This window comes from Pan troglodytes, chromosome 9 (assembly GCF_028858775.2).
Source record: "Pan troglodytes isolate AG18354 chromosome 9, NHGRI_mPanTro3-v2.0_pri, whole genome shotgun sequence".
NCBI classification, from domain to species: domain Eukaryota; kingdom Metazoa; phylum Chordata; class Mammalia; order Primates; family Hominidae; genus Pan; species Pan troglodytes.
Window position 1 is genome coordinate 119,301,903 of NC_072407.2, and position 22,604 is coordinate 119,324,506.

The 22,604-nt window shown below is 47.7% G+C and overlaps 1 protein-coding gene across 50 annotated transcripts in view; it reads left to right on the forward strand.

Annotated features, from left to right (window-relative positions):
* CEP164 (centrosomal protein 164) overlaps nucleotides 1-22,604 on the forward strand; it is a 128,789-nt gene that overhangs the window by 30,713 nt on the left and 75,472 nt on the right. For 20 of the 50 annotated variants that reach the window (XR_010147310.1, XM_016922044.3, XM_016922054.4 and 17 more), the window contains 7 exons: nucleotides 3,501-3,659; nucleotides 4,070-4,204; nucleotides 5,095-5,172; nucleotides 12,736-13,122; nucleotides 15,416-15,496; nucleotides 17,351-17,434; nucleotides 22,299-22,396. Coding sequence is in view for 49 of the 50 variants with exons in the window: in XM_016922044.3 (XP_016777533.2) it covers nucleotides 3,501-3,659; nucleotides 4,070-4,204; nucleotides 5,095-5,172; nucleotides 12,736-13,122; nucleotides 15,416-15,496; nucleotides 17,351-17,434; nucleotides 22,299-22,396 (1,022 nt within the window). In the remaining variant the exon portion in view is untranslated. The remainder of the gene's footprint in view (nucleotides 1-3,500; nucleotides 3,660-4,069; nucleotides 4,205-5,094; nucleotides 5,173-12,735; nucleotides 13,123-15,415; nucleotides 15,497-17,350; nucleotides 17,435-22,298; nucleotides 22,397-22,604) is intronic. The other 30 variants (XM_063783417.1, XM_063783419.1, XM_054661654.2 and 27 more) reach the window with 6 other exon arrangements.

Genomic DNA, 22,604 nt, shown 5'->3' on the forward strand with positions numbered 1-22,604 from the left:
GCTTGTCTCCCTCCCTCAAGCCCCCAGCATGTTAGCAAATTAGCCAGCCATGTTAGGAGTCTGTAATTTTCCATAAATACAGTGTGGGGATAATTTTGCTTGCTGATACATGGGCTGGTTTGAAGGGCTGAAACCAGGAGGGGCATGCCTGGTTTGCCTAGTTAACCTTGAAGAAGCTTTCTTGGGCTCTTCCCCTCCCCCGGCCATTTTTTTTTTTTTTTTTTTTTTTAAGAGACCAGAGTTTTGCTCTGTTGTCCATGCTGGAGTTCAGTGGTGTGATCGTAGCTCACTGCAGCCTTGAGCTCCTGGGCTTAAGCAATCCTCCCGAGTAGCTGGGACTACAGATGTGTACCACCATACCCAGCTAATTAAAATTTATTTTTTTGTAGACATGGGGTCTTACTGTGTTGCCCAGACTGGTCTTGTACCCCTGGCCTAAAAGTGATCCTCCTGCCTTGGCTTCCAAAAGTACTGGGGTTATAGGTGTCAGGGACCATGTATGTCCTAGGCTCTTTTTTCTGCCACAGCCAGAGCTGGTATAAAGTACTGTCTTAGAGATAGCCTTGGGTTCCAATCCCATCTCTGCCCCTCACTGGCTCTGTGACTTTGGGCAGGGTTCTTTTTTTTTTTTTTTTGAGACAGGGTCTCACTCTGTAACCCAGGCTGGAGTGAAATGGCATGATGTCACCTCACTGCAACCTCTATCTCCCAGGTTCAAGTGATTCTCCTGCCTTAGCCTCCTCAGTAGCTGGGATTACAGGCACCTGCCACCATGCCCGGCTAATTTTTGTATTTTAGTAGAGACAGGGTTTTACCATATTGGTCAGGCTGGTCTTGAATTCCTGACCTTAGGTAATCCACCTGCCTCAGCCTCTCAAAGTGCTGGGATTATAGGTGTGAGCCACCATGCCCAGCCTGGGCAGGGTTCTTGACCTCACCAACCTCCGTTTGCTCATATGGGGACTGTGGATAATGGCAGAGCCAGTCTCAGGTGGTTGTGAGAGTAAAATAAGACATTGTACAGAAGGTGTTTAGCCAGTGCACTGCTGGCTGGTGTTACGATTATCAGCTCGTTTTCTCCTTCACAAACATGTTCTACAACAGGCCAGATGATTGTGGACCTGCAGAAGCTCAGGAGTGTTTCTCACCTTACTTTCCTGATGAGCATCTGATGCAGAAATGGGCCCTGCTGGGAACCCACCCACTGGTCTGGCCCCTAGGCTGAGGCTACAGGTGAGAAGATGGATCTTCTGAACCTCAGCCTGACCGCCTCTGGGTTTCCTTTTCTCTCTTCAGTCTTTGTGGGATTAGGGAGGATTGGAATTTTTGTGTCATCTTAGACATTTTAAGTTTGAGAAATGAATTTTGAAGGGGTCTTTGTAAATTGTCACCAGATTGCCATCCTTGCTTCTGATAAGCCTAGATTATTGTAATGTGAATCCCTGTGATGGTGGCAATTTTATAATGCTGGTGTAGCCCTGGGCCACTCACAAAGGCCCCTAGCACTCATCTCCTTGAGCTTCTCTGCACACCTAGTCAGGTGGCAAGGCACACATCATCTCCATCTTGCAGATGAGTAAACTGAGAATTGGAGACTCTGTGAGTAGCGGGAGGTCTCACGAATTCTGACTCGTAGCCTGATTTCTTTCCCCAGCCCTTGCTTGCAGGAAGGAGAACAGGGAAAAGAAGGGACCTGGTCAGCCCCACTGCTGCCCGTCGGCAAGGCTCCTTTCAGCCACCTTCCTCATCAGTGGAGAGGGGAGAGAGTCCTTCTTTTGTTGCTCATGTGTATTTTTTTTGTAGTTAGTGTTGATTTTTTTTCCAGACAGGGTCATTTTTATTTTTTAGAGGCAGGGTCTTGCTCTGTCTCCCAGCCTGGAGTGCAGTGGTTATATCTCACAGTGGTTCTATCTCACTATAACCTTGAACTCCTGGGCTTAATTGATCTTGCCGCCTCAGCCTCCCAAGTAGCTAGGACCACAGGCATGTGTCACCATGTCCAGCACATTTTTTAATTTTTTTGTAGAGACAGTGTCTCACTGTGTTGCCTAGGCTGGTCTGAGATAGGGTCTTGTTCTGTTGTCCAGACTGGAGTACAGTGGTGCCATCATAGCTCACTGTAGCCTCCAGCTCCTGGGCTCAAGCAGTCCTTCCTCCTCAGCCTCCTGAGTAGGTGCGACTACAGGTGCATGCTACCCCATCTGGCTAATCTTTAAAATATTTCTGTAGAAATGGGGTCTTGCTCTGTTGCCCAGGCTGGTCTTGAACTCCTGGCCTTAAGTGATCTTCCTACCTTGGGCTCCCAAAGTGCTGGGATTACAGATGTGAGCCACTATGCCTTGGCCTTAGATTTTAATCAGAGTAGTGCATGTCCGTAGTTAAAAAAGTCAAATAGTACTAAAAGGCATATAAGAAAGTATAGCACTTCACTGTACAGAGCTCTCCTCAAAGGCAACCATTCTGTTGTGGTGTTCACATCCATCTTTGTAAATAATACACTTAGACTGCTTTTTCTTGACTCATCAGTTTTAAACTTTATCAACTGAGAATTCTTCTGGTAGATGAGGATTTGTCTCTGCTTTCCCCTCCCGCATCCTTCTTATATGGCTTTTTTTTTTTTTTGAGACAGAGTCTCGCTCTGTTGCCCAGGCTGGAGTGCAGTGGTGTGATCTCGGCTCACTGCAGCCTCCGCCTCCTGGGTTCAAGTGATTCTCCTGCCTCAGCCTCCTGAGTAGCTGGGATTACAGGCATGTACCACCATGCCCGGCTAATTTTTGTATTTTTAGTAGAGACAGGGTTTCACCATGTTGGCCAGGCTGGTCTTGAACTGATCTCAGGTGATCCACCCACCTTGGCCTCCCAAAGTGCTGGAATTACAGGCGTGAGCCACTGCGCCTGGCTTTTTTTTTTTTTTTTTTTTTCTTTGAGACAGAGTCTTGCTCTGTCACCTGGCTGAAGGGCAGTGGCGTGATCTCAGCTGACTGCAACCTCTGCCTCCCGGTTTCAAGTGATTCTCCTGCTTCAGCCTCCTGAGTAGCTAGGACTATAGGCGCCCGCCACCATGCCCAGCTAATTTTTGTATTTTTTAGTAGAGACAGGGTTTCACCATATTGGCCAGGCTGGTCTCAGACTCCTGACCTCGTGATTCACCCGGCTCTGCCTCCCAAAGTGCTGGGATTACAGGCGTGAGCCACCGCGCCCGGCCTCCTATATGGCTTCTGAAAGGAGAGCAGAACCCCACGCAGCATCTGCCAGATGTAAAAGAACTGTTTACTGTGAGACAGCATGAGACTTATGAGAATCAGGAAACCAGCCTGTGATTTCTCACACAGTTGGCACAATGGTAATTTCTGGATGTTGTGTTTCATTAGCAGCCTCTGAGCGGAGGTGGTTTAAATTTGAGCGTGCAGGATTTAGATGTTTTATTTTTATATCTGTCTCCGACACTCCCAGAGCCACCTGGTTTCTTGAGTTGTAACAAGATGTTTTCTGTTGCCCAGGCCCTGGATTCCTCATTAGCCCCAGTTCATGTTCCTCTTGGGGGCCTGGCTCCTTTACGAGGTCTTGTGGATACCCCACCCTCTGCTCTTCGTGGATCTCAAAGCGTGAGCCTGGGGAGCTCAGTGGAGTCTGGACGTCAGCTTGGAGAACTCATGCTGGTGAGTACGTTCTCTTGCGTTCAGTGTCTGTAGTTCCTGTGGGGCCTCCCGTGTGCCATACCAGGAACTATGGCCTAGGGGTGAGAAATAGACAGAATCGGTGGAGTCCTCAGAGTTTGTAATCCAGTTGGGAAAATGTAATTCGCACCTGTATGAATGTGGACTCTGGGCTGTGGAGGATAGACCCATGCTGTAGGGACATCAGTGCTGATTTCCGAGTCTCTGCAGCCAAGGCAGTAGGAGTGGGCAAAGGGAGTCATTGATGTGAGCTGCAGTCGCCAGGTCAGCTTCATGGACATGGTGGCACTTGATCTGGGAGACATTGACATAGAGAGTGGGGAGGAGCATTCTAAAGGTCATTCCAAAGGTCTTCCAAGTGAGTCCTTTGACTGTCCTTCTCTATTTTGAAGCCTTCACAGGGTCTCAAGACCTCTGCTTATACAAAGGGTCTCTTGGGCTCCATACATGAGGACAAGACTGCTCTCGGCCTCTTGGGTTTAGGAGAAGAAACCAATGAGGAGGATGAGGAGGAAAGTGACAACCAGGTAATGATGACGTCCTCTCCCTGGCCTGGAAACCCTCTGTGCTATATTTTTTCCTTTTGAAAATGTTTTTGCTCTGATAGAAAAAATATGTAACACAAAATTTGCCCTTTTAACCATTTTAAAGTTAAAATTCAGTGGTATTAATTACCTTCACAATGTGTGCGCCCAACACCACTATCCATTTCTTTTTTTTTCTGCACTCCCCCGCCGCCACTATTCATTTCTAGAACTTGTTCATCATCCCAAATAGAAAGTGTGTACCTATTGAATGATAACTTCCTATTCCCTCTCCCTCCATCCCTGGAAACCTAATCTGCTTACTGTGTCTATGAATTTACCTATTCTAGGTACTTCATAGAAGTGGAATTATACAATATTTGTCCTTTTGTATCTGGCTTATTTCACTTAGCATAATGTTTCAAGCTTCATCTATGTTGTAGCATGTATTAGAACTTTGGTCCTTTTTAAGGCTGAATAATATTCCATGGTATGGATATGCCACATTTTGTTTATCTACTCATCTGTCGATGAATATATATGGGTTGTTTCCACCTTTGGCTGATCTCTGTGCTACTTTTTAAAAAAGCAAGAAGTTTTTTTGGCCCACAGCTTCATTTCTTGAGCAGTCTGTTATGTCTTCTAGATCTGATCCAGAAAGTACAGCCAGCAGAAAGCACCTTGGCCACTTGCTTGTTGCACAGCATAGTTTGTGCTGGATGGAGAGCCGTTTAGTGAGGCTGCCTCAGTGGTGGTCCTGCTCTCAGTCCTCTGAAGCCCTGCCTGGGCCCGCCTGCCAGCTCAGCAGTGCCCCACTTTTCCCTCTGCACACCCCTCACCCTGGGTTGACCAGTTTCTTCAGACTTATCACTTGTCATCATTTTTGTTTCTAGAGTGTCCACAGCTCAAGTGAGCCTCTTAGGAACCTACACCTGGACATTGGGGCACTGGGGGGTGACTTTGAGTATGAGGTAAGAGCCCTAATCCCTACAGGCACATGTGTCAGCCTGGCATATCCCTCCTGTTTTTATTAAGCCCTGCTACTTTGTTGTAATGCATATTTGGAAAAAGAACCATTTTGTCCCAGTCCTTCCAGATGACATTTCTGGGGTTTGGGGAAGGACAAGAATAAATGAATGGATTCCTGTCCCTTCCAGACCCTGCCTCTAAACAAACAAACATCAACACTCATTATGTTATTGTAATACCTAAAACCTCCAGTGTTTTTTTTTTTTTTTTTTTTTAAGAGACAGGGCCTCACTCTTTTGCCCAGCTTGGAGTACAGTGGTGTGAACAGAGCTCACTGCTTTGAATTCCTGGGTTCAAGTGATCCTCTGCCTCAGCCTCCTGAGTAGTTAGGACTACAGGCATACACACCCATGCCTGGCTACTTTTTACATTTTTTGCAGAGACGAGGTCTCTCTGTTGACCAGACTGGTTTCAAACTCCCGGTCTCAAGCAGTCCTTCCATCTTGGTCTCCCAAAGTGCTGGAATTACAGGTGTGAGCCATTGTGCCCAGTCATGTGTTTTTGTACCTAGAAAGGAGCTTTCCCTACCATGTGTCCTTTGTTTAGTGTCCAGTGTATTCATTTAAATATAACATTTCTCTAAATATTCCCTAAGTATTTATACAACCAATGAATCATGAACTCAACAATTAGATTTCCCCAAATATTTAAATATTGGTTGCAGGCTCAATCGGTTAAACTTTTCACAAGTCTAATATATCAAGTTCTTTTAAATACTTTCAATACCTTAACATCAAACAAGTCACTCACACTTTATTAGAAAGATCACAAAACAGGCCTGTAAAACTTTAGAAGTGCTTATATCCTGAATTTAAATTTGTTTTCTCATTATCCCTTATTATTTCTGACTTGTTTCTTGGAAATCACTTTACCTTAAGAGCCAGGATTAGTGTCTCAGGCCACTTGAAGTTTCAGATGTGCTGGCTGATAGCCCCTGATTTGGTACTTGAGACCTGAGTTGTGGGTGACCCAAGTCTAGCCATTGGACAGGGCTTTTTTTTTTTTTTTAGAGACTGGGTGTCACTCTGTTGCCCAGGCTGGAGTACACGTCAGCCTCCCAAGTAGCTGGGACCACAGGCACCCACCACCACACCCGGCTATTTTTTGTAGAGATGGGGTTTTGCTATGTTTCCCAGGCTGGTCTTGAACTCCTGGGCTTAAGTGATCCACCTACCTTGGGCTCCCGAAGTGCTGGGATTACAGGCGTGAGCCACTGTGCCCAGCCTAGGACTCTTTTTGTAGTTAGACTTTGCCTGTAACCTCAGAAACTGTTCAGCATTTTGGCTCTGCACAGTCAGATATCTTTTGATTATGACTTTACAATTTCTTGCCAAATGTGACACTTTTTTCTAAGTGTCCCGTTTTTATTATCAAGCTGATATAGGTCTGCTTTGAAACTGTTCCTTCTGAGTGGGGCCTAGTCTGGAAAGATTAAATCTAAATCCTTCAATCTGTTTAGTTCCCTGAAATGACAACTTTATTTTCTTCTCCACCACCAGTAAGACCTATATTGATCAAAGGAGATGCTCAGGCTTTGTGCCTAGAAGGTTGACCATGTATAGGACTAGGGGTGTCAGAGGACTTATTTGCTTGTGGAGGAAGTAGACAATCTCTATGAGAATGAGCAAGTTGAGGCTGGAGATTCTGCCCTATTCATTTCTGTATGGCCAGGAAGCAACTAGCCCGCTGCCTCTGAAACATAGGAAGTGCTTGGGTATGTTTTGTTCAACAATCGAGAGAATGAACTTGTGAATGAGTGAATGAGCCACCTCGGGACAGAGAGAGTGTCCAGGCAGGTTGTGTCATATTTTTTTCTTCACTTGGCTTTTCCAGTTTCTGGGTAGAGTGGGTACTTGGTCCCTGCTGTCAGCTGGTGGATTGAAGATCCTGATGTGGATTGATCATGATTTACTTTGACCTTGGGCTTGTTAACATTTACTTCATAATGGATTGTAAATGTCAACAAAAAAGGCTTTTTCTTCTTTGAAAGGTGGATTTCTTTCTTTCTTTCTTCTTTTTTTTTTTTTTAGATGCAGTCTCTCACTCTTGTCCCCCAGGCTGTAGTGCAATGGCATGATCTTGGCTCACTGCAGCCTCCACCTCCTGGGCTCAAGGGATTCTCCTGCCTCAGCCTCCCGAGTAGCTGGGATTACAGGCGCCCGCCACCATGCCTGGCTAATTTTTGTATTTTTAGTAGATACGGGGTTTCACCATGTTGGCCAGGCTGGTCTCGAACTCCTGACCTCAGGTGATCTGCACGCCACGGCTTCCCAAGGTGCTGGGATTACAGGTGTGAGCCATCGTGCCCAGCCTGAAGGGTGGATTTCTAAAAGCTTTCCTTCTGATGACTATGTGCTTCTTTGGGGGGAGTGGGGACTTCTAAACATTTTTATAACCTCTTTAATATAAATAGGCACCCCAGTGTGATGAGGGGAAATGTCTGGAGTGGGTGGTGTTAAATACACCTCCTACCCCTGTCTCTAGCATCCCCGCAAATTTAGTTCTTTTTGTCACATGGAGTGTTGGATTCCTATGTTCTAACTTAAGGCAGGAATCAGGGCTTTTCCTGTTGGGAGTGTTAGTGGTGGGGGTAAATGGGGGGTTTCAGAACAGCCAATGCTGCCTCTGCTTGGTCCCTGCTCTTTGAAAATGGCTTTTGTCTCAGTTTACAGTCTTTGGATTCTCTGAACTGCCCACCTTTCCCCACTCCTGAGTGTCCCAGACAGCTTAGGATGGAGATGGACTTCTGAGGTTAGTTCTAGCCTGTCTCACTGAGCAGTCACTTTGCTCATGATTCCATGAGAGGGCAGTAGGATGGCAAGAATGCATCTCTTCTCGTCTCCTCCCTCCTCTCCTGCTTTCCAACTTAAACCCACTTCAAGTCTATTACAGACTGAAGAGAGAGAGGTTCATGGAATCGACACTGAACAGGGTGAGCAAAAGCCAGGAGGCTGAAGGGTAGGCGAGCAGACTTTATGTGGCCATGTGGTGCTGGTGAAAAGCCCATCAGTGGATCAAAGGAGCAGGAGGGAGCCTGGGCTTAGAAATAACAGGATGATGTCAGTGCGATTGGAAAGTGCTAACAACACTGGGGAGCTGTGCAAAGAATTGAAACCAACTGGGCAGGAATAAATCTGAAAAATAAATTGGACTGATGATCAGCTTGATGGGGGTCTCTGCAGAACATGGTCAGTGCACAGACATGGGTTCAGCTCCTTATCCTTCATGCCCTGTCCCCTGTGCTGTGTGGATTACAGGGGTCCTTGTCTTTGTGCTCTGGGCAGAAGAACCTCATGGCTTTTTGGGGGCATGTTAAATATTCATGAAATGATTCTTATAAGCTCTCTCCTGCTCTCTCCTCCTGCAGATGGTAAAGTCTTTTTTGAAAAAGCAGCAGAAATGTGCCTTGAGATGCTCAAGGACCTGGGGCTGTGAAAGGAGGAGACAGAAGGAATGTGAGCAGGGATGAGCTGAGGGCAAAGCTGTGTTGAGACTGAGGCCCTGCCTTTGCCTGCATTTCCCACAGAGCCCAGGGCAGGAGACTGGACTTGGGTGCCCAGAGTGTATACCTGGTTGGAGCTTCAGGCCTTGGGCCAGGAGACAAGGAGGCAGGGGCCAGGTGAAGGGAGATGCTCATGGAGTTGGATGGCTTCTCCAGACACTCAGCTCATGTACATCCATTTGTGGATAATCTATAACAAATACTTCACCTCCCTCTGCTTTCCCCACCCTTGAGGTGCTGTCCTGTGGTTGCAGTTAGTCAACATGGTGCAGAGAATGCAAGGTCATTTATTTTAATACTACCCACGTTTTACTGTTTTAGGTAAGGCAGACTAGAATGAGCCCCATCATGTGAAAATTTTCTTTTGAAGAATTTAAGCATAAGAATTGAGCTGGGCCTAAGATTATTGCAATTTGGCTATATTCTCTCATGTGTAAGAATGGGAATCTCTCTCTAATTTTTTTTATTATACTTTAAGTTTTAGGGTACATGTGCACAACGTGCAGGTTTGTTGCATATGTATACATGTGCCATGTTGGTGTGCTGCACCCATTAACTCGTCATTTAGCATTAGGTATCCTCTCCTTTTAATTTTTATTTTAAGTTCAGGGGTACCTGTGCAGGTTTGTTACATAGGTAAACTTGTGTCATGGGGGTTTGTTGTACAGATTATTTCATCACCCAGGCATGAAGCCTAGTACCCGTTAGTTACTTTTCCTGATCCTCTCAAAGATGGGAATCTCTACCTGTGTCTTGTATTCTCTGATTTTTGATAGGTTACTTGTTTTTCCATCATCTTGAATAGTTAATTAATAGCTAACATTTGCTTAGCTATTTTTCATTTAATAAGCACTGTAATAAATATAGTCTAATCCCTATATAACCGTGTAAAGTAAATATTACATCTCCTTTTTGCAGGCTAGGAAGGGAAGCCTCAGCTCTGATCTTTTTATGACACACTTATTCATATTTAACAGTTTGGTCAACAAACCTTTACTAAGCACTTGTTATGTGCTAGAAACTAAGTACTGAGGACAATAGGGAGCTAATTTGGTGACAGAAACAGATAAGGAAATTAGCAAATACAATAGCTATTAAAGTATATGATGGGGAAGGCTCATTTCAGGTCAGCTGACCCAGGGATCAAGAAAGGCATCCTGGAAGAGGTGATGTGGTGAGGACCAGGGGGAGTGTGTCGGGGTAGTATGTGTGTATGTGTATTTTAGGAATTGCATGGCAAAGTACTGAGTTAGTGTGATGTTTATCCACAGGTGGGAGGAGAGGGTGTCTGAGGGTTTGCCTGGAGGTGAGCCATGAGAGGCAGGCAGGAGCTGGGCCTTAAGGGCTGTGGGCCAAGTAGGAGTTTAAATTTTATCCTGAAGGCCGTAGGGACTATTTATGGTCTGATACCTCCTTTGCCCTCGCATCTAAGGTATATTGGTAGGCAGCCCTCTTAGGACCAGGTTTCACTCCCAACTTCAAGCTGGGGGGAGCCTTTCTTTAATCTTGGGATGAGCCTGGCCAGGGTGGGTTGGCCCTGCTTGCCGAGTGAGGGGGTGTGGTTGGCCCGGCACCCTTTGCCCACCCCAGGCAACTCCCACCTCCTTCTTGGAGTCCTTAGAACCCCACAGACTGGATATGAGCTTCTGCTGAGAATTGGCCTTTGGTTGTATAGAGATGAGAAGGCCATTAGGCTCAGCCTGAAGCTGCTTCACTTGAGGAGAAGTTTGTCTCCCTTCTCTTAGCCCAGTGGTCCTGGCAGATTTATTCCATGCTGGAGGTTAGGGATGCTGGGAGGGGTAGCACTGTCAGGTACCCGCATGCATGCTGCCAAGGCGTGAGCTTCCTTCGTGCCTTCTCTACTTTCCCTTCTGCACTTCTTTCTGGGACAGGGTTGGGCCTGATGACAGTATCACCACTGTGTCTAGTGGCCTCTTTGCTTTGGGCAGTCAAGGCTCATAACCAAAGCCATTGGGAACATTTCACTTTTCTCAATATTAGCTCAATTCCTTGAGGGCAGGATCTATGGTTTGGCCATATTTGGATTCCCAAGGCAGTGTTTGGCACATAGAATGTGCTCAGTGAATGAATATGTAAGTCTCATTACATAACGTAAGTTAACATTCATGGGACACTGACAGTGTGCCAGTCACAACTCTGAGTTCCTTAACTCACTTGATGAGTGCTAACTCGTTTATTCTTCCCAACAACGCTCCTTATGGGGTAAGCACTACTACATCCCAGTATTTTAGCGAAAGAAACTGAGGCACATAGAAGTAAATAATTTGCCTAAGGTCACACATCTGTAAGTGTGGAGCCAAAATTTGAGCCTGGGCAGCCTCTGTCTCCAAAGCTGAGCTCTGAATGACTCTGCTTTACTGACCTGTGTAATCATCCCTAGGAAGCCTGGGTTAGCTTGTCAGTGGGCTCTCAGGCTTGCAGGGAGAGGGTCATTTCTTTGGGCACAGCAGACACTTTAACAGAGCATCAATAAATGCCATGCTTAGGGCTTCTTCTTGGACCTCTCCACTCTCTAGTCATCATGGTCCTTGAGTCTTCAGAACAGGGAATCAGGAAGTCTTAAAAATCCCTCATTGGAAGTTATTCAGTCTGGCAGCCCAAGTGTTAGCACAGATGTTTTCTAGGAGGAAGGCTTCTCAGCCCAAGCCCAGCCGAGATTACTGGCTGTATTTCCAAGGGAGGGTTTTATTTTTCTCTTTTGACTGACTCTAAGGAATTTAGTGGAAGCAGCCTTGGGTTTTTACTAGTCTTTAAAGTGAGGTTTGTATGTGAAGAGCAGGGCTTGGCCACTGTAGAGATGCACTGCTCAGACCCTGCCAAGGGGAGCTTAGCAGATTGACAGCCTCCAGCACTGACCTTTCTATCCACCCTGCTTCATCGAAGTGTTTCCTACTGGTGATGGGCACAACAGGGGTCTGAAAGCAGAGCCATTTCTGCAGATACGGGACTCCTCTAATGGCAGCCTACTAGGCGACTCTGCTGGGCTGACCAAGACTTTCCCAGAACTAGAGAAAGTCTGGAGGCTCTGCTCACTTCCTTTATCCTTTATAGACATCTCCCTTAAATCTCTTGTACATCTAACCCTAACTTGGCATCTGCTTCTCAGAGGGACCCAAGTCGGCAGTGCTCGGTGAGGATGCTGTCTCCGAGGCTGCTGCTGATCAGCATGTACCCAGGAGGCTTTAGGGGCGAAGAGCACTCTCCTGATAGTTTTTCCCCTGTTGCCTATTAAACATGAAAAATAGAAAATTGAGACTTTGCTGCCTTTCTGTCACATGATGTTCCATCATCATCTTGAATAAACACTGGCTTTGGAGTCTGCAGTCTTCTGATGTGGCCAACGGGGCTGGAGCAAGACAGATTTATTACTTGAGGACATGACAGGTGGTGACAGAGTTGTATCGTCCAGTGTAGTGACTTCCAGGCCCACCAGTGGATGGGGATCAGCTTGGGTATATCCAGATCACTACAGAAATTCCGATTCTGTAGATCTGGGGTGGAGTCAGGAATCTGTGTTTTAAAAAGCTGGGTGGGCTGGGTGTGGTGGCTCACGCCTGTAATCCCAGCACTTTGGGAGGCTGAGGCGGGTGGATTGCTTGAGGCCAGGAGTTTGAGACCAGCCTGGCCAACATGGCAAAACCCCATCTCTACTAAAAATATAAAAAATAGCCAGCTGTGGTGGCACACACCTGTAGTCCCAGCTACTGGGGAGGCTGAGGGACGAGAATCGCTTGAACCCAGGAGGCAGAGGTTGCAGTGAGCTGAGATCACACCACTGCACCCCAGCCTGGGCGACAGAGTGAGACTCTGTCTCAAAAAAATAAAAAAAAAATTAACAACTGGGTGATTGATAACCATTGGGGCAGAACTCAGGCACTGGCCTGTGGGAGTCAGGGAACAGCATTTCCATCTTGTGGCATGTCTCAACTCCTTTTGCACATTCCTTATGTCTTCCTTTCTAACATGGTCTGTTGCTCCCTAGGAGTCTCTGAGAACAAGCCAGCCAGAGGAGAAGAAGGATGTTTCTCTGGATTCAGATGCTGCCGGTCCCCCTACTCCCTGCAAGCCCTCCAGCCCAGGTGCAGACAGCAGTCTGAGCAGTGCTGTTGGCAAAGGGCGACAGGGAAGTGGAGCAAGACCTGGTCTTCCAGAAAAAGAGGAAAATGAGAAGAGTGAACCTAAGATTTGCAGGAATCTGGTGACCCCCAAGGCAGACCCTACAGGCAGTGAGCCTGCCAAAGCCTCTGAAAAGGAAGCACCAGAGGACACAGTAGATGCAGGAGAGGAGGGTTCCAGGAGGGAAGAGGCAGCCAAGGAGCCAAAGAAGAAGGCTTCTGCTCTGGAAGAGGGCAGTTCAGACACCAGCCAAGTAAGTCACGGTATCCCATAGGCAGGGGTTGGCTGTAGCCCTCTGCTGCTCTGTTCAGCTCTGGGCAGGGTCCTATCCCCACATCTTTATTACTGAGTCAGGAGCTTCATTTGTGTGTCCCTGCACTGGGCTGTCAGCATCAGCCAGAGCCCTTAATTGTGACAAATATGCCCAGACCCAGCAGGCAGTAAAATCTGGAATGAAGCTGCAAACCTGCTGGCACTCGAAATTGAGAGCAGAAATTTGCTTTTCCATTGGCACCCTCCTGGAATGTTCATTTTCTTTTCTCCTGCTTACATCCTCTCCTGCTTCCTACCTCCCTCTTGTACTTTTTTTTTTTTTTTTTCTGTTGTTTTGAGACTGGGTCTTGCTCTGTAGCCCAGGCTGGAGTGCAGTGGCGTGACCTTGGCTCACTGCAGCCTTGACCTCCAGGGCTCAAGCAGTCCTCCTACCTCATCATAGTTCAGGGTGCTTTTTGGCAGAGCATTACCTCAGCCTCTTGAGTAGTTGAGACCACAGGCATATGTCACCATGCCCAGCTAATTTTGGTATTTTTTGTAGAGATAGGGTTTCACCGTGTTGCCCAGGCTGGTCTCTAACTCCTGAGCTCAAGTGACCTGCCCACCTCATCATAGTTCAGGGTATTTTTTTTTTTTTTTTTTTTTAAGACAGAGTCTCACTCCTTCACCCCAGCTAGAGTGCAGTGGTGCAATCTTGGCTCACTGCAACCTCTGCCTCCCAGGTTCAAGCGATTCTCGTGCCTCAGCCTCCCGAGTAGCTGAGACCACAAGCATGCACTACCATTCCTGGCTAATTTTTGCATTTTTTAGTAGAGATGTGGTTTCGCCATGTTGCCCAGGCTGATCTTGAACTCCTGAGCTCAACCTCGATCTGCCCGCCTCGGCCTCCCCAAGTGCTGGGATTATCGGCGTGAACCACTGCATCTGGCTCCCCTTGTACTTCTTTTTTTTTTTTGAGATGGATTTTCACTCTTGTTGCCCAGGCTGGAGTGCAGTGGTGCGATCAGCTCACCACAACCTCCGCCTCCTGGGTTCAAGTGATTCTCCTGCCTCAGCCTCCTGAGTAGCTGGGATTACAGGCATGCGCCACCACACCCAGCTAATTTTTTGTATTTTTAGTAGAGGCGGGGTTTCTCCATGTTGGTCAGGCTGGTCTTGAACTCCCGACCTCAGGTGATCTGCCCGCCTTGGCCTCCTAAAGTGCTGGGATTACAGGCGTGAGCCACTGTGCCCAGCCTTCCCTTGTACTTCTTGACATCAGTTTGGGGGCAGTCGTGGTTGCAGCAGTCTGAGTTTCTATAGAGAGAGAACATTGTGTGTCGTGACGAGATGGGGGTGGTCAGGGCAGTAGGTACCACATTTGGCAGTGTTCTGCCCCAGCGTAGGTAGATTAGGTGACAAGAAGACTCTTCTTGTCCATTTTTGTGGCTCTTTCTGAATGATCCTAAGACATGGGAGTGGTTGCTTTGGCAAGATCAGGTCAGTGACCAAAATGGACAGAAGTAAGCCTGAATGGGGAGATCCTTTGGCCTTTTAGATTTTTCAACCCTTAGTCCTATTCCTCCTCCAGGTAGATGATGAGGGAATTCATTTAAAGAGCTTTTATCGGCCGGGCACGGTGGCTCATGCCTGTAATCCCAGCACTTTGGGAGGCCAAGGCGGGTGGATCACTTGAGGTCAGGAGTTCGAGATCACTGGCCAACATGGTGAAACCTCATCTTTACTAAAAGTACAAAAATTAGCTGGACGTGGTGATGCACACCTGTAATCCCAGCTACTCGGGAGGCTGAGGCAGGAGAATTGCTGGGACCCGGGAGGTGGAGGCTGCAGTGAGTGGAGATGGTGCCACTCCAGCCTGGGGGACAGAGCGAGACTCCATCTCGGAAAAAAAAAAAAAAAGAGCTTTTATCTATTTCCTGGGAAAGATGTTCTCCTTCTGTTTTTTAGGATAGCATCAGACTTGGGTACTGCCACCTTTCTAACCGTCTCTGCTACTCTTGGCTCCCCTTACTCGTGCAAGTCCTTGCTGATCTGATTCAGAGTGTGGTTGTCTCTACTCAGCGGGCTGCCCAGCCCCAGTGGGGCGGAGGCTGTGTACATGTCCAGAGAGAATGGCGGGGTCCACAGGCCTCGTTTAGGTTTTCAAGAAGAGTGGATTTCAGTTTGACCTGAGCCCTATATTGGCCCCATGGCCTGAACAGAATTCCCTGGGTAGGGACCATGACCCTTTGTGCTCTGCTCTGAGGGATTTCTCTGTGGGTCTGTCTCTCCAGGAACTGGAAATTAGTGAACACATGAAGGAACCACAGCTCTCAGACTCCATAGCTTCTGACCCCAAGTCCTTCCATGGCCTGGTGAGTTTGAGATGAGGGCAGTAGAGTGGTGGTGAAGAGCATAGATTTGTGAGCCTCCGGGGTTAAGTAATTTGCCTAGCATCACGCAGCTTATAAGTGGGAGAATTTCGAACTCATGCTTGAGTCTTGTCTAGCTCCAGTTTCTCAACCCATTAACTAAGGGTAATACTTCCTATTTTATAGGTTTGTTGTGCGAAGAAGGTGAGGCAGAGAATGTAAAATGTTAGCATATAAACATTAATAATATAATTATATATATAATAACATTAAAATGTTAGCTATTATTACTGTCACTATTGTGTGAGTTGCCATGAGCCTAGGAGGTTAGAGACTGGTGTGTTTGTGTTTATGGGATCACTGAGCTGTGGCGAGGACAGTCCCCAGGCTCAGGCCAGGAGGGATGCCGTGGCTTCATTTCTAAAGTTAAGGCTTTGTCTTGGAATGCCGGCATCCATGGTTTCTTTGTCCCAGACCTTCTACCCAGCCTGCTGTACCCTGGTTTCATTTGCCAGGTCTGTACCTAAGGGGATAGCTCAGGGCGCTTTTTGGCAGAGCATTACCTCTAGAAGCCATCCTCCATCTGTTTGGAGGAGGCAGATCAAAGGGAAGGGATTAGTGGGAGAGGGTCAGGGATGAACAGTAATGATATGAGGGGGTGCAGAAGAATTAGGAAGCTGTGCGTGCTCGCCCCCCACTGAGCCATGGGCTTAGAAGGCAGATGGCAGCTGCATTAAGTGAAGTAGAACTCAAACTGAAAGGAAAATGTCACCAGAAAAGAAGAAAAACCCACAAGCTAGAAAGGGAAGGCAAAAAGTCGTTGTTGGCAAAAACTGTCCATGAAGAATCGCCATGTCACAGATCTCTCGGAAGCAAGGGGGCTGGCTCTTCTAAAGCAGTCACCCATGTGGAGAAATGTGCCCATCAGCGTTTTTCTTCTCTATGGAAGTAGATGGAGGAGGCTGTGGACAGCAGGACCAGACTTTGTCTGGGCGTCCCACCATTAATCAGGGCTGATGTGACAGAACTCTCCCCATTAACATGCTGTTGGGTAGCAGTCCTTCACTTAGCCCAGCAGGGATCTTAGGCTCAGAGAGGGTGGGATCGTGGGCCTGTGGCAGCCAAAGGACAGCAACAAACTGGCACCAGTGTGGGCACTTGCTGCCTGTCCCAAAGAGAAGCCAGTGCAGGAATCATCACTAATTAACTCTCATTGTCCAGAGGGGAACCTGTATGGAAAGGGGATGGAACGAGCTGGAAAGAGCCCACCAAGGCTCATTTCCAAACTGCCCACAGGTTTTCTGGGGATGTTGGCATCTCTTCTCATGCCTGGTTGGGCACCACGGAGAGGGAGAGACAGCTGGAAAGTGACATCCTTCGCAGCATGTGTCATGGAAAGAGCTTGGGCTTTGGAGTCAGTGCGGGGCCCCATCTGACCCCCAGGCCCCTTGCTTATCAGCTGTGTGACCTTGGGCGAGTTATATGTGCTCTCCAACCTGCTTCCTTATCTGTGGGATGAGGGAAAGAGTTTTAGTCTCACAGGGTTATTTTTTCCCCATAATTTTCTTATGAAAAGTTTCAAACATATGGAACAATTAAAAAAATTGTACAGTGAATACCCACATACTCACCATCTATAGGCCACAATTAACATTTTACCATACTTGCTTGACATATCTTTCCATTGAGTCGCAGTGTTATTTTGAAGATGAAATTAGTAGATGTTGAAATGTTTGGCACAGAGCTGGGCACATAATAGACATCTTTCTGGAAAGTGGAGTTGGGGTAGTGAAGAGGCCTGGTGGGTGTTGACTGTGACAGAGGCAGAGTTGACCTTTGCATCTCCACTCTCTCCAGGACTTCGGTTTTCGCAGCCGGATCTCGGAGCACCTGCTGGATGTTGATGTGCTTTCCCCAGTCCTGGGTGGAGCTTGTCGGCAGGTGAGTCTCTGTGGGTGGTGGGCTGAGCTGGGGCCTCATTTTCCCTCACAACTTTTTCGGATGACCCAGAACTGAGCCCTGCCCATCACAGGGTGCATTTCTGTAAGTCCTCTCCCTTCTAATTCATTAAGGCATGGTCCTGACTGCCTTTCACGGGGCTTCTGACCGTTCCTGCATTGTTGCTATAAATTAAAGCCCTCTTCCACCATGTATTTATCCATTTATCCACTCATTCAGCAGCTGAAGAGTGGACTGTCTGCTCATGTGCAAAGCGCTGTGTAGATTGTAGATTTCAAGGCACTTCCCATCCTGGCCCATTCATCCTCTTTACATGCCCAGCCCACCTGCTGCTCACCAGCTGGATCTGCTGCTCGCCATTGCTGGGGCACACTCTCCACCTCCGCCACCCCTCTGCCTGCCACTCTGCTTTCCCATTTTTCCCAGCAAGCTCTTTTTCGGTCCTGGAGGTTCACCTCTGACACCTCCTCCTCAAATGGGATGAATTGTTCCCTTTCTTTGCTCCGTTTAGTCACTCTTGTTTTGTTTGATGGTTGTTTGTCTGTCTCCCCTGCCAGATGTTAGCTCTGTGTGGGCATGGGTGATGATTGACCCATGTGTGGTACAAAGATGACTCAAACAGAGATCCTGTCCTTAAGGAGCTTCAAGCCGAGAAGACTTTTCTTTTTCTTTGTGGATTGGTTAGAAGAGCAGTTCTGGCACATGATCTCTGCAAGTGTAAGGGAACATTTGGTTTGGGCAAAATGGAAATTTGTTGGGTGAAACAAACAAGATGTTTAATACGAACCCAGCCTTGGAGCCTTTAGTGAAATGTGTGCTAGAGGCAGCCTTGGAGCCTTTAGTGAAATGTGTGCTAGAGGCAGCCTTGGAGCCTTTAGTGAAATGTGTGCTAGAGGCAGGCCAGTTGCATTTGAGCCCAACATGTTCCTCTCAGCTCTGGCTGATAAAACCTTTCTGGGCCCCTGTCCAGCTACCAGGTCCTTGTTGGATCTTGGTCATCCTGTTTGCAGTGCTAAAGAGATGTGAAGGCACAGTCAAAGGAAGGTGGGATTAGTCAGGAAAGGTTTGGAGCAGGCGAATTGTGAGGCTCCTTTGGCAGTAGGTGAGTGGGAAAGTTACTGAGTCAGTGCAGTGGAGGTGGATTCCATTGTTTGGGATCCAACACCTGGCCAGTATCAGAATTACTTGGGAGCTTGAAAAAAAGACAGATTTCTGGGTCTACCTAAGACCTGATGTGGCCAGCAGCCTCTTTTTGGGCTATGCCACTTGCTGTAACGCAGTAGCAGGACCTGACTTGGTTTTGGTTCTCACGAAGTGCAGCCTCCTGAGGTGGCCATCCCTGGCAGAGGAAGCCCTAAGCCAGCGGTCCCCAACCTTTTTGGCATCAGGGACCAGTTTCTTGGAAGACAGTTTTTCCACAGATGGGGCCGGGGGTGGGGGCATTAGATTCTCATGAGGAGTGCGCAGTCTAGATCCCTTGCACGCACAGATCACGATAGGGTTCATGCTCCTGTCAGAACCCAGTGCCACTGCTGATCTGACAGGAGGTGGAGCTCAGGTGATAATGTTTGCTTGCCTGCCCACTGTTCACCCCCTGCTCTGTGGCCTGGGGGTTGGGGACCCCTCCCCTAAGCTATACCTTGTGACCTGCCTGTTGTGATGTGGGTAACAGTGCTCAGTGTGGCTGACCAAGTAGCCAAGCCTTTGCAGGCTCAGCTTCCAGCTGTCTGCCATCTCTGGGGGTGGAGGGGTCGAGATGGGGAGGTGGAGCTGGAGGAGAGAGCAGCAGCCCCTTCATGGGACAGAACTATAGATGCCATCTTCTATCCTTCCTGTGCACTCTTGCCCATTTTGCCGTATTTTCCATGTCTCTCTCAAGGGCAGGACCAGGGCAGAGGGCTTATAACTGAGCTATACTAGTTTTTGTTCATTTAAAATATTTGCAATGCAGCTTTATTGAGATAAAATTGACATACAATAAACTGCACATTTATTTGATAAGTTTTACCGTATTATATACCTTCAGAACCATCACCACAAAAAACGATTATAATGAATTAGACATAATACATTTCTTTCTTTCTTTCTTTCTTTTCTTTTCTTTCTTTTTTTGAGATGGAGTTTCCCTCTGTCACCTAGGCTGGAGTGCAGTGTCATGATCTTGGCTCACTGCAACCTCCGCCTCCTGGGTTCAAGCGATTCTCCTGTCTCAGCCTCCCCAAGTAGCTGGGACTACAGGCATCCACCACCATGCCCGGCTAATTTTTTTTTTTTGTATTTTTAGTAGAGATGAGGTTTCCCCATGTTGGCCAGGCTGGTCTCGAACTCTTGACCTCAGGTGATCTGCCCGCCTTGGCCCCCCAAAGTGCTGGGATTACAGGCATGAGCCACCGTGCTCGGCAAACATAATACATTTCATAATGAATTAGAAAAGTGATTATAAAATTGTTTCAAATAATACAGAAGATCCAAGTTCTCGGCTTCCTGTAGCCTTACACAGGCAGGGACTATGGATAGTTTCCATTCACATTTTTCATGTACCTTTCCAGAAAATTTTCTGTGTACATATAAGCATATATCTATTTTCTCTTATCTTTTTTCTTCCCATAAAAATTGGGATTGTGCTACCTAAACTGCATGGTGATGTGCTCTTTAAATTTGAGAATAGGCACTTGACTTATTTCTGAGTTATTTCATTTAGATCTACCATATTCTTTTTGTTGGCTGCACAGTCTTCTGCTGTATGAATACACCATGGTTTATTTAACTGAGGACTGCATCTTAAATGAAAACAAGACCCTAGAGCCAAGTTAAGGAGAGGGAGATGGTATTTTAGGCCAGAGGCTTAGGATGTGCGATTGTCTCCCCTTTCTGAAGAATGCTGACCTTGGCTGCTTTCCTCATCTGGATCCTTTGCTTCCTTTTCTGGAGCAAAAAAGTTAAGGAAGAGGACCCTCTCTATCAAGAGGACCGTCCATCTGGGTATTTCCCCGAGGATCCCCTTTTCTCTGTCAGTGGGGGATAGTTCAGTTTCTCACAGAAATATAGGTGAAACAAGAAGGCAGAGGCCAGAAAGCCATGGTCTGCAGACAGCCCTCCTGTCTGCTGCCTTTTTTCTTATGGTGTATGGCTGATAGCCCCGGAGTCCTTTCTGACTCAGGGCTCAGTCCCCCTATTTTTATTACTATCACCCCCACTTTATTACTCATCTTATATTTTAGTTTGTTAAATGGAGTGGGCCTGTCACCTCGACAGGTGAGAGAGGGAGATATTTGATGAGCATGGTGTGGTCTGTAGGGGAAGACAAGTTGTGAGTTGCACCCTCAAAGGGGAAAGAGGTGGGGCAGGAAAGGCTGCGTGCCCTGCCATTGTCTGCAGGCTCTGCCCATGCTGATGTGATGAGGAGTGGCAGCCCTGGCAGGGAGCCCTTCTGCTACAGGCACCGGGAGGTACTCACAGGCAGCATTTCTATTTTTAATGTAATTTGGGGGAGCTGGGTTTTAGTTCAAGCCCTGCCCTTCCTCACCCATCCAGATGGCAGGGTTAGCCACAGCTGCTGGGGCTTAGGCTGCCAGTGGAGAGGTATGGGGGCTGTGGGCACAGGGCTGGGGACCCTACTGGGAAAGATGGAGTGAGCTGTCTCCCGCCCCACCTCTCCTGTTGACCCTGTGTCCCAGAACAGACGGGGCTCCTGTCGGTGTGACAGAAGGAGTGCAGGTCCTAGGATGGGGACTGGCACTGGCAGAGTCTTTTCTTTTTGTTTTTTACCTTAGGCTGGGGGAGAGGGAGAGGAATGTGGGAAGAGGAGCTAACATTGATGGCGTGCCTTCTTTGGGTCCCGAGCTGGGCCTTACGTATATGAGCTGATTTAATCCTCACCAGAAGCCCTGTGAGTTGCAGTTTGCTATCCCATTTTATACAGTGGAGGAGACAGACTTCCCAGGCAGGAAGAGCTAGAACAAAGGGTTGACCCCAGGCTGACTACACTACTGTACCTCTGTGGAAAATATTTGAAATGATCATGAATATTTCTCCCCTCCAGGCTGGGTGACAAAGTGAGACCTTGCCTCAAAGAATAGTTCTTCCTTTTTTTTTTTTTTTTTTTTTTAAACCAACTTGCTAAATGTCACTAGTCACCCAAGCTTTAAAATGAGATTTTTGTTCTTTTTTGTTTTGTTTTTGATGGATGATGTAATTGCTGACTGGGAAGGGGGCATCATTGTCTGCTGATGGGGCCAGGGTGCTTGCGGGGACCCTGAATGTAGCGAAGGAGCACTTTGTCTTCCTTCCTCCAGGTGCCAGGTGGTGCCCTTTTTGTCTCGGGCACAGCTGTCTCTCTCATTCTACCAGGACTCCATCTCTCCAGGACTTATCCTTTCTCATGTGCTTGCCTGTGGCCCCCGATTCTGCCCTCGTAATTTCAGCACGCTTGTCATTCACTGGCACTGCTAATCTGGGCCTCTGTGGATTTGGGGTACTCATGGATTTCTCTGCTTTCTCTGCACAGCTCACAGTGCAGGCTTCCAGCAGCAGGAGGCAGGATTTTCTTTTTCTTGTGTGTTCTCCTTCAGCCTCTGGCTCCTGACTCTCTGTGTAGTGGCTGTGGTCTTCTGCCACATCTTCCCCAGGCCTCAAGGCTGACCCAGGGAGCAGCTGTGAGCCTGGCCAAAGCTTGGGGAAGCTTCACTGTGCAGTAGATCAACCTTCTGTTCTACGTCCCGTATGGTCCCATCTTCTGGAGAGCAACTTCTCAGTGCTTTCGTCTAAGCTTGAGAGCCAGCAGGAGGATGGAGGGACCCAAATGCAGTCCCTCCAACACAAACTTTTTATTGCTTCTCTCCTACAGGCCCAGCAACCACTGGGAATAGAAGACAAGGATGACAGCCAGTCCAGCCAAGATGAGCTGCAGAGCAAGCAGTCCAAAGGCCTGGAGAGGTACCATAGGTGGGAGGCTATCCCCAGCGCTGTGCCTTCAGGGTGGTGTGGACTTGGGCAGAATTCTTGGCTTTGGTGGCTGGCCTGGCTCAGTGTACACTTGCTTGGCAGCAGGTGATGAACTGGCTGGATGGCCTTGCAGGGTCTGTGTGTGCACATGCGTGTGTATATGTGTGTGCACGTGTGTGTACTGGCAATGTGTGTATATGTTTGCATG